The sequence below is a fragment of the Orycteropus afer genome, unplaced genomic scaffold (assembly GCF_000298275.1).
Source record: "Orycteropus afer afer isolate SDZICR_OR568_19922 unplaced genomic scaffold, OryAfe1.0 scaffold00121, whole genome shotgun sequence".
Lineage (NCBI taxonomy): Eukaryota > Metazoa > Chordata > Mammalia > Tubulidentata > Orycteropodidae > Orycteropus > Orycteropus afer.
The window spans coordinates 1,787,785-1,799,605 of NW_006921708.1; the positions used below are offsets into that span (position 1 = coordinate 1,787,785).

Here is an 11,821-nt window from a genome sequence, read left to right on the forward strand (position 1 = left end):
TGGTCCCAAGCCCGCAGGTTCAACTACTCAGTCCCTCTGGGTAGCTGGCAGTGACCAAACAGTGACCACAACCTTGCCCCTTGTCAGCTCTACTATACACTGCCCCAGGCTTCTTGTACATGTTGAACAATCTCGCCTATGCCTTATGTGAAAAGGCTGACTATCCATAAAGGTGCATTCGCTTCTAGCTTCACCCAAATGTGGTGTTTCACCCCCTGCAAGGGCCTAAGAAGGCCTGATGTCAGAGCTAAGAGCCAGCAGGCCTCTTCAACAACTTAGAACAGTAGTCAGAGTCCTTGGATGGACCTAAGTTCTGCTTTCCAAAATCTGTTTAACTTCACATATGTGAATCCTCTCATACACAGTGAAGGAAGCAACAAACCTTACTTGCTGCCATGCAAGGGAGAAAGCTGAGGCTGAGTCTTCTGCCCAAGTGGTGCTCCACCCAGGAGCTGGTCCTCTGGTAGTAAGAGGTGATTTCATGGGGATTTCCACTCACTTACTTTTGGCACTCCAACACAGAAGACCAATAGCTAGAAAAGGACTTCGTGGTTGGTAAAACTGAGAGTCACTGAAAAGGAGAGTAACCGTCAGGGAAATGGATTGATACACTAGTGTAAGCAATGGGATCAAACATACCAACAATCATGAAGATGGTACAGGACTGGGCAAAGTGTCTATTCTACACAAGGTCATTATGAGTCCGAGTGCAGTGGAGGGCAACTAACAATAACTGAATGAAATGTGATTCTGTGTGGCTTCCTGGCCTCTGGTGTGACTCCTCTGGGCTTGACAAAGAAACCTGTTCTAGGGATGGCTGCTTTTTTGTTTGCTTTCTGGATACAATGACCTGGGTATCTTTCTTTCCAGAAGGCTAAGATCTAGCTCCAGGTGCAGAGGTGGTTTCAGAAGGGATGGGCTCCCGGGAGTGGAAGGACTTGGCCAGATATGCTGGGTGAGGCCCTAGGGATTGAAACACTCAGAAATATCATCTTTTTGCCCGTACACCACATAGTGCTAGTCACTCCTGCCCTGCCCTCCGCGGACAAGTGGTCCTAAGGAGAGGGCACGGGGGTCTGGGGGAGGGGGCATGGGATTACTGGGGAGGACACATGGGCATCCTGGCAAGTGGTCGCAGGTAGCAGATCTGGGTGGGATGGCACACAGAACACAGGGGCAGGCAGTTGTTACTGCTGCTGCCTCAGGTGGAGTTGCTCCCAACTCATAGTGACCCCTCCCTTGGGTTTCCGATGTAGTATCACTACAGAAATAGATTGCCCAACCTTCCTTCCAAGGAGTGGTTGGTGGGTTTGAACCACCAGCCTTCTGGTTAGCAGTCAAGTGCCTTAGGCCCTACGCTACCAGAGCTTACCAGAAAGGTGGCTGCAAGTGTGTGAGTGGAGATGACATTACTTACCTCCAGCTGCCCACCCATAACAATCCCCCACCCAAAAGGTAAGACTCTCCTCTGGCCTGGCTAGTTGGTCAATCCCTTCTTAGGGCCCAGAGGTCACCAGAATCCACTTCTTTCTATAAATGAGGATATGAAGGCCCAGAGATTTCTCGTGTCTGCATCCTGGCCCACATTGCTAACAATTCTGGACATTCCGTGGGTGTATGGTGCCTTTCTCGTAGTTTAAAATCTCATTTCCATTATGATTTCAGTAGCATTTTAACTCTTTGTTTCTTTTGTGAATGAATGTCAATGAGAGACAAAGACATCAGCACTGAATCAGGTGGTACAGGGCTGCAAACTCAGATATGCCTCCTAGTCCCAGCTGTTTACCCTTCTCAGTGTGAACTTTCTCAATTCATGGTGACCCTACCATGACCCCACGTGTCAAAGTAAATCTGTGCTCCATAAGATGTTCCATGTGTCTGGGTGTTTCAACTCCTAGACTGATTTTCCAATAGTAGATTGTCAGGTCTTTCTTTCTCTGGGTGGATTTGAACTGCCAGCCTTTGGGTTAGCTATTGAGTGCCATAACTTTTTGTACCTCCCAGCTGTACCAGGGAAAGGGCTGGTGTAAGAAGAGGGAGGAGTCCTTGCTAGAGCAGGTGCTTCAAAAGTGTGACCTGAGTAAGGGCAAGGATTGATTTCTTTCTTTCTCTCTCTCCATTTATAACTTATCCTATTCTGCAAAAGAAATTATTACCAAAAAAAGTGCATTTGCCTTATTTTACAATGCCCCAAGCCTTCCCTGTATATTCTGACTTATACATTTGACCTCCCAGCAAACTTATAATGTGATAAATTTAACCTTTATCATATTAGTTGCATTTTTCTGATTTTAAAAATGTGATGTGAAAATTTGTAGTGCACAGAAACAAAACACACCCATATTCTCCCCAGTGAGAGGTGCTATAGACAGTGGTTTTATGGGCCTTCACCTTCTAGGTGCCTCACCAGGCATGGCAGGGTGTCCTCACCACATGATGGTGAGGCTGACACTGATTGCTCCCTTCCATTTCAGAGAAAGTAATGTGGGACAACTGGACAGTTCATTTGGCAAGCATGGCTCTTGTAGTTGAATGTACTTCAGTTCTACATGCCTTCTCTAAGAGCCACAGTAAGCTGAGCCCTGGAGATGGAGAAGTGGGATATCCAACAGTTAAATGGTAGGCAGTAGACTACTAATTTCCTAGGCCTGGTATAAAATATCACCACAAACTAGGTAGAGTAAAACAATGGAAATTTATTCTTTCACTCTTCTGGAGGCCAGAAGTCCAAAATGATGGTGCTGGCAAGGCCACGTTCTTTATAGTTTCTAGAAGAGAATCCTTTCTTGGCTCATCCAGTTCTGGTGGCCACAGACGTTCCCTTGCTTGTGGCAGCATTTCTTACTCTCTGCCTCCATCTTCACATAACTGTTTTCTCCCTTTGTCCGTGTCCTCTCCTTTTCTTATAAGAACACCAGATTTAGAGCCCACTCTCAATCCAGGATGATTTAATCATATTTTAATTACATCTGCAAAGACACTATTTCTAATAAGATCACATTTTAAGGTTCCAGTTCAACACAAATTTTGAGGTGACACCACTACAAAAAAGACACTAAGCAGTGGTAAAGCTGGGAGTAGGATAGAAAGGAAATCTGTAGGGAGTAGTGAGGAAGGCTCCTTACATGAAGGAAGAGTTGAGCTGGTATTTAAATGGTGAATGCAATGACTTTGCTTTGTATCTCACCAGTATCCCAATCTTCCCCAATCCACATGGCTTGGATTTGGCTGCCAATCTATATATGTCCTTGACACTCCATGCTACAGGTTAGGCATATTATTTGGGGTCCCAGGCTAACTAGTTAGTCAGAATATCCTGGGCGCCTGGCTCAGTTACTGACCCAGGAGTAGGCACACAATCCTAGAAGGCCTCTGCAGAGATTTGTGATTAATGTGGGAGAGAGAGCGACTCTTTTCCTTTCCAATTGTGGACCACGAGTGTGCACAGTTGCGGCTGCTGAGCTGTCATTTCTGACTATAGACACTGGATGTCAAGGCAAACAGGCACCATGAGCAAAGTGATGATGAGATGGAGTCTGGAAAACCCAGTGTGGGCCTCAGCATCTGACAAAATAAACTCATTTCCTTTGGGTGGCAGTCTGGTCCCTTGCAGCCAGAAAGTTTCTGACCAATATGATGGGTAACACTCTGAAAGACAGATGAGATTTTGGGAATGGCCGGTCAGCCAGAGGGAACAGCAGGAAACAGAGGGGGAGTGCAAGGAACAGGTGCAGAGTCATGCAGGGATGAACAGGGGTTAACCAGCACTAGCCAGAGCATTTTCACAATACACAGGAGGATGGTAGATGTTCCACAGTCAGGTAAGTTTGGGAAATGCTTCATTAAACAACTAGAATGAGTTTAGTGACTGCAGTAGGTCTGTAACATATGAATAGGCTTTCTTTTTTTAGAGTTTTCTCAGAACTCCTATGCTTTGTGGCAATAGAAAGCTAATGATTTTTTTTGTGTGTGTGCTTTGTGGCAATAGAAAGGTAATTTTTTCTTTTTTTTTTAGAGTAAGAAATGGATAGGACCTTCTCTACATTACAACAGGAGAGAGGGAGAAGAGCAGAGCAAGCAGGCAACCAGTTAGGAGGTGGTTTCAATGGTCCTGGCAAGAAGTTTAAGGATTGGATGAAGACAGTGCAAAGGGAAGTGAGAGAAGGGAACAGATGACAGAGCTATTTCTGTATGGCATCAATGGGATTTGGTGACAGATTGGACATAGGGTAAGGAGGGGAAAGCATTGAGTATGTTAAGTGTGGCTGCCAGGTTTCCAGCTTGAGTAAGGATGGTGGTGAAATTGAGAATCCAGGAGTGGCTGGAAGATTTCTAAGCCTCCTATTCAATGCATGCCTGTATGAGTGTGACCAAGAGCTGCCACTTGGTCTGGCAGTGGCTATATGAGGACCACACTAGGTATAGGCCCAGAGCCTGCAGGAAAGCTCTAGAAAAGCTTTGGCCTCTTTGTTTATCATGGCTCTGCCAGATCCTCTCAGCTCCCTCCTGTGAATGGTTAAATTTACAGGATTACACTTCTCCTTCCCTTTAAAAAGGTGCAAACATTATTTAAAATCTTTCTAGAGTTTTGGCTTTCCTTTTAATTCCAAATGGCCTTTTAAACCACTTGCTCCTATATTTAACATATTTAATGAGATTTCTTTTCCAGTAATTCCTGAAACTGGTAATCTCAAATTGGGTCAAATTCTCTACCCACATGCCAGCATTTCTATTTTTAGTACAAATCTTCAAGCAGGAGCTGCTCTGGTCTTTCAGGCACAGCTGTCAGAACCGACTTTCTGCCACACTCTGGCTTTCCTGAGTCAAAGACCTATTTTAAATATTTTTCCAATAGATTTCAAGTTGAACCTATCTGTCCAACTCTCCTTGCCCTCCTCATCCTCACCACCCTTCCCTCCAGGTTGGTTTCTCAAATCCATTTAATGTTCATCAGCTTATGTCCCCAGTGTCACTAAAAATAACTGAGCTTGGGCTGCCAGCTTTGGGGAAACACCTGAAAGCTCTACTTTCCTATGGCCTTTGTCCTTGTGGTGTCAGGAAGAGTGGGCCCCAGGAGTGTCATAACAATGGGAAAGACAAGTTCTTACATTACTAAGAGCCAAACCAAAATCAAACTGATTTGAATTAATTCTAACTCATGGTGACTGCATGTGTTACAGAGTAGAACTGAACTCCATAGGCCTTTCCTGGCTATGATCTTTATGGAAGCAGACTGCTAGGCCTGTCTTCCATGGCATTACTGGATCAGTTCAAACTGCCAGCCTTTGGGCTAGTAGATGCAAACTATGCTGCCCAGAGACTTTGTTACTAAGAACACTGTTCCACAAACCATAATTGCAAGATATGCTGAATCCTTTATACTGCCTGCAATGCTCTTCCTGTCCAGACTCACTTGCTCAGGAAACTTCATTCTTCTTTTGGATGTGCACCAGGCATTTGCTCCCAGAGCAGTCTTTCTGAATGCTTCTGGATAGGAAGGGCCGTCCCGGGGTTTGACCAGCTGTGTCCTCTCCAACATCCAAACTCACTGCTCTAGACTCAAACAGCTTGTTTGAAGTGAACACATCTCATTTTAGTTTGGGGTCAGGAAGTTGCTGCTGTGAAGGAGGCTGAGTTCAGTGTTTGCTATTTGCGTGTTTCTGGAGTCCATCATGTTCAGTAAATTATCAAAGGGACCTGGGATCAGGGGAGATCAAGCCTTATTTCCTTAAAAGCAGGATGCTGGTGAAAGGGAGGTAGGTTCATGCCACTGAGAGAGCAGAAGTTTCCCTGGATTTCTTATTGACATTCTTTTCCCTCAAAGTCTTTCCTATCTCCAACTGTCTTTGCCAAGTAACAATCTTCCTTTGGGGCATCCACAAGGAGACTCTCTTCTGGAAGATTCTGCCTTCCTTTCTACCCTCATAGGAACATTCAAATGCATGACATTCAGAGCAATTTAACCTTGACCTAATTAGCCTCAAATCTTGGATTTGGTAGGTTAATCTTCATTTCAAACAATTTGCCCACTGCAGACCATATGCCTGAGTTTGGTTCAGGAAAACATGGCTGCTGTATAGATACTTTTTTTTTTTTTTCCTGGTGATTGTTTTCAAGCTTTCTCATCCAGCCAACTCTATATTTTACCACAAGTGTCCTTGAAAGAATCATGTTGACATAGTTTTAAAATCAAACAAGAGGTACTCAGAGCAAGCACTGGAGTCTCACCTTTATCCTAAAAACTGTTGTGCCATTCTCCATGAAAACCAGGAACCTGGAGACTATTTGTTTCTGTTTTTCCACCACCAAAGTCTTTTCAATCCCTTGCCATGGTTGGTCAAGAACTCATGAAAATTTTGGGCATGTGAAAACCTCTCCAGAGAAAGCTCACTTCTTTGCAAAAATCCTTGACAGAAGACTGGCAGGAAAGTTATCCTCACTGCACTGTAGCTCACTGACTGGTGAGAGATCAGGGCACACAAAAAATCCTGAGTAATCTCTTATCTCACTAAGCATCAGGTTACCCCCAGAGCTATAGGGTAGTTGAATAAGGAATGAGCTGTTCCCCTGAATATTCACTGCCCAACTCACACACCTCCTAAGGCACAAATTGCCCTCATCCCTGAAAAAGAGAGAAAGTGAGAAGTGGAGGAAAAGAGAGAAGTAGATATTTGGAGTCCGCCAGCACAACTGTTGTTATTGTTATGTGCCATCAAGTCGTACCCAGCTCAAAGCGATCCCTCCTTGGGTTTCTGAGGCAGTATCACTACAGAACTAGATTGTGTCATCTTCCTTCCAAGGAGTGGCTGGTGGGTTTGAACCACCAGCCTTCTGTTTAGCAGTCAAGTGCCTTAGACACTACACTACCAGAGCTCCTACTGTAGTGAATCTAATTTCTTTTTGAGTTCAGTAGCAAGAAATTGAAATAAAAACTTTTTAAAAAAAAAAAAAAAAAAAAACAAGAGTTACTTGGTTTGACATACTGAGGGAGGAGCTTTACATCAGAGGAAGCTCTTAGCTTACGGAATGCTGAGTTAAGTGGGCTTTGGTAGTCCAAAGGCATAGGAGGAAACACACAAGCTGCCCTTCTCTGCATATTACCCAGATCTTAGAGAGCTTGCTGGGATTAAAAGAGGCTGGGACATAAGAAGGTCTGAAAAAGAGATAGGGGTGGGGGAGGAAGAGTCTCCAAGGGGCTTGAGAGGCATAAACTAGAGGAGACTTGACAAGTAAAATCTTGGAACACTAATGTCTTATGTTCCATGTTGGGGGCTGAATTGTGTCTCTCCCAAAAGATGTATTGAAGCACTAACCTCTGGTACTTGTGAATGTGACTTTATTTAGAATAGAGTCTTTGAAGATTTAATCAAATTCAGATGAAGGCATCCTGGAGTAGGGTGGGCCCCAAATCTAATGACTGGTATCCTTATAAGAAGAGGGAAATTTGGACACAGAGACAAAACACAGGGAAGAAGTTCATATGATAGTGGAGGAAGAGATTGGAGTGATGCTGCCACAAGCCAAGGTTTGCCTGCAACCAGCAGAAGCTAGAAGAGGCAAGGACAGATCTTCCCCTAAAGCCTTCAGAGGGAGCACGGCCCTGCCAACATCCAGATTTGGGACTTCTAGACTACAGATTTGCAAGGCAATAAATTCCTGTTGTTTCAAGACACTCACTTTGTGGCACTTTGTTATGGAAGCCCCAGGAAACGGACATATTCAGTTTTCACATATCTGCACTGAGTTGTGCCCCATTCCCTCAGCCATCCCAGGTCCAGAGTAAAGATTGCTGTGCAAAGGAACTTCTTTCTGGTGATACATATGGGGAGTAATAGAATGAGAGTGAAGTGGCATAGAGGTAGAGGATGAGACAGGGGTGATGAAAAGGAAGGTGAGTGTCCAGGAATCCCTGTAGACCCAGGCTTTCCTTGATGCGGTGGTGGGAGGACTCTGTGTTGACCACAAAGGAGAAGGCTGTGCTTGGGGCTGCAGGAGACAAGCTCTGCCTCACACTTGATATTTATAGGCTCACAGGTACCAGAGCCCTCACTGCACACAAGCCCTGAGTTTCCAATAGTCTCAACCCATGTGGGTGTGAATGGGGTCACATTTCTGGTAATGAATCAACCCAAAGCAATCACTTGATACTTACTTAGGCTGTACAGCCTTGTGGCCTCTACATGCCCTACTCATTCATTCCTGGACTGTTCTAGAGCCTTCAAAACTGGCCCAGAGCTCATAAGGCCACTTGTTGCCCCACCAGGATGGGGGTGGAGGTAGTCTGGTTCTGCGTAGGGAGAACTGCTCCTTGCCCACCAGGAGGCTTTGGGAACATAGGTGTTTCTGTAGCACCCTTTGCAGAGCTCAAGAGCTGCCTATATGAGATGGTATCCCTTACTCAATTTTACCTCCTAAATAAAACTGTAAGCTCCCCCTATGTGCACCACCCTCTCTTGCTACACCATTACCCTCCAGTCCATTCTGCAATGGCCAATCAGATGTGTGCTGTGGCATTCAGATCCCTACTCAGCATCCTTCCCCAGAGTTAGGCAGTTGTGTACTCATCCTTGGGCACCTGCTTCCAAAGCCCCAGCTGTGCTGTGCTCCCCTATCTATATGTGTGATCATCTGCTTATGTTTGCTTTTCCCCAGACCATGCATGGATCTGGACAGAGCAGAGCCACACTGCTCTGTGCCATGTTGAGTCCTCAGTGACAAGAGCAATATTCTATAAATGCCTGTGGCACAAACCTTCTCCTGACAGCCGTTTCTCTTCTGTATAGCAGGGCCTGCAATTAGATATTTATCTGATGTCTAAGTCCCTAAAGCTAGCCTGAGACTTGATGTAGAGTCATAACACTGTATCCCTGAGGAGCTAGGTGAGTTGACCCCTGGAGCTATAATGACCAACCCCTCATATACCCCACACGCTCCAATAAGTGGGAAAACATGACACACTCCAGGAGAAGCTTGGATTGGAAGGACACCTGCATAGACTGACACCTGAGGCAAGCACCCTTACTTTAGGAGTGGGGAGAAACAGCAAGTAACCAACATATTAGAACTTCCACTCACTCTGTGGCTAAATGCCCCAGAGTGGCATTTATCAGCTGGCTTCAGGGCCTTTCACCATTTTAGTGGCTAATAAGATCATCACGTGGATCATTTGATTACCTAGAAATTGTTTTGATGAAATTAATATCACTGAAGACATTGAATATCTTATAGACACAGAATCAACAACTTTTCTGACTAAACTTTATTTCCCTAAGAGCAACTGAGATCAAATTGTAGCCTGCTCAATTCCCTCCAGCTTCATCAGGGAAGTTTTGTCCCCAAATGAGTAGAAGCAGAGCAAGAAATTCATTCACTGGGAAGACAAATCATGGACTGAGATCAATGGCCATCAGTGGGCTCCTTCGCTGCAAAAAGTGGGTGGGTGTGATTCCTAGAGCTACTAACTTCTTTTCCCACCATGCTAAGTAGCTCAAAGAGTTGAATGACATGGGAACATTTCTGTCTATACAGAGTGTAAGAAAATATTGGTACAGGCAAGAAACTGATGTTTACTTTGTGTTTACATTGTCCTTGGCTTTAAAAACATTTAGACCTCTACTCCCAGGAGAGTTCTGTGGGCTAGAGGCTTTTTTCATCCCTAGTCTGCAGATGAAGAGATGAAGCACAGAGAGGTTGGGGGACTTGCTGGAAGTCACACAGCTGGTAGGGGTGGTGTTGGACACCAGCCAGGACATGTGACTCAGATTCCACACACTTAGCCAGACACCATGCAGTGGTAGACATGATGGTGGATCTAGGTCTGGGATCAAATGGACTAAGGATCCAGGCTTGACTTACTGTGGATCACCCCTACAAATCAGGGCAATTCTTTTAGTTTTTCTGAAAGCAGTGCTGTCAATGGTTGTGAATATCCAGTGCAAAGGTAAATATGAGAGCACTTGTAAAGAGCCCCAAGGGTGTCATGTTACTGTAGAAACATTGAATTCATGTCTCCAAGAGGCATTAAATTTCTTTATTAGAGCAGAGAGTGCACTACAAATCCTCAACCCCATATAAACAGGTGGGCCAAATGATAATAGGATTTATTTATATTGAGATGACAGTGCTCTTCTGCTTAGGAGGAGAGGGGTACATGCACTGTATTTTCAGGTAACTCATGGAACACATGACAATGAGGTACTTTCTATCTGCTGCCCTTTGGTAGATAAAGCAGGTGCATCCCTGAAGAACAGCATATTTTGTTGTGATCCCAAAGCCCTTTGTTTTCTTTTCTGAAGAAATGCAGTTCTTTAATACTTACCCACTGTGAGCAAGCTCAGGGTGTGCACACTTCACAGTATTGCACTGTTATCTTGGCTTCAAATTGCCCATTTAAATGTATTCTCCTTTCAACCTGGTAAATAGGAAAGCAAATATTAACAATTGTTGCTGCCAATGAGCCACCTTCAACTCATGGGGACCCCATGTACAATAGAACAAAATGTTGCCTAGTCCTCTGACATCTTCATATTTGAGTTCATTGTTGTGGTTACTGTAATGTCTTCCAAACCTGGGGGGCTCATCTTCCAGCACTATACTGGCAATATTATGCTGTGATTCATAAGGTTTTCATTTACTAATTTTCAGAAGTAGATAGCTAGGCCTTTCTTCCTATTCTTAGGCTGGAAACTCTAATGAAACCTGCCCACCATGAGTGAATCTGCTGGCAATTGAAATGCCAGTGGCATAGTTTCCAGAACTATAGCAACACACAAGCTACCACTGTATGACAAACTGACAGACAAGTAGTGGAAATATTAACATAGCAGCAATAAAAATCCATACCATTAGCAATAACCATATGGACTCTTTCCTCTCCTGGGATGCTAACAGTAGGAGTTGGAGTGAGGAGCCCCAAGTTTCTACCAGACTCTGGTGCAGTCCATCTCTGTGATTCTGGGTAAACCCTTGAATGTCTCTAGGCCTTCTCTACATGAATGCTGTGAGGAGGAAATACAACAATAGACGTGAAAATGATCTCTAAACTGTCACAGTTCAGAGCCCTGAATGCTTTGTTGGTACCAGCATTTGAGCAATAATGAAAACAGTAAGCAAAGGGTGTTGCCTGATATTCATGAATGCACCTCAGATGAAGTTCATTCTGTTTCTGTTACAGATATCACTATAAACATGACAAGCTCTTTTGAAAAGAACTGATGCAGATCCTGCCAGTTAATTCTCTTGAGGGAAGAGTTAAGAACAAATATAAGGGGCAAGATGGTGCTATTTATTTGTGAATGTGTGCATCTAAATAACTTTATCATACTTCTTTCATTTTTACGTAGTTTAGTAATTTTTTTGATATTACTCAGCTTTGGTTACACAAGATCATTAAAAAAAAAAAAAAAAATGTCATCAAGTCAGTTATGACTAAGTGACCCTAAAGGACAAAATAGAACTACCCCACAGGGTTTCCAAGGTTGTACATCTTTACAAAAGCAGACTGCCTTATCTTTTGCCTGCAGAGTGGCTGGTAGGTTTAAATCATCAACCTTTTGGTTAGCAGCTGAATGCTTTAACCACTGTGTTACCAGAGCTCCAAAAACACAGCTCGTCAATTAATGAGAGAACCTAACTTGGATACTTGGGGTGGGAGGGGGACAGATTTTGCTACTAGTTAAGGGTATGCAGGAATATGATGAAAGAGGGGTGGTTTAACAGTCAGGCAACAAACCGTGTGTGTTGGATTGGGTTCTCTAGAGAAACACAAAAACCAGCAAAGTGTATATATATATTTATAGAGAGAGAAAGAGAGAGAGAGAGA

The 11,821-nt window shown here is 44.1% G+C and overlaps 1 protein-coding gene across 1 annotated transcript in view; it reads left to right on the forward strand.

Annotated features, from left to right (window-relative positions):
- The first annotated feature begins 3,799 nt into the window (after nt 1-3,799).
- Nucleotides 3,800-11,821, forward strand: part of ADCY1 (adenylate cyclase 1) — a 452,328-nt gene continuing 444,306 nt past the window's right edge. Inside the window, 1 exon segment of the mRNA XM_007944142.1 lies at nt 3,800-3,821. Within this exon segment, the coding sequence (XP_007942333.1) occupies nt 3,800-3,821 (22 nt within the window).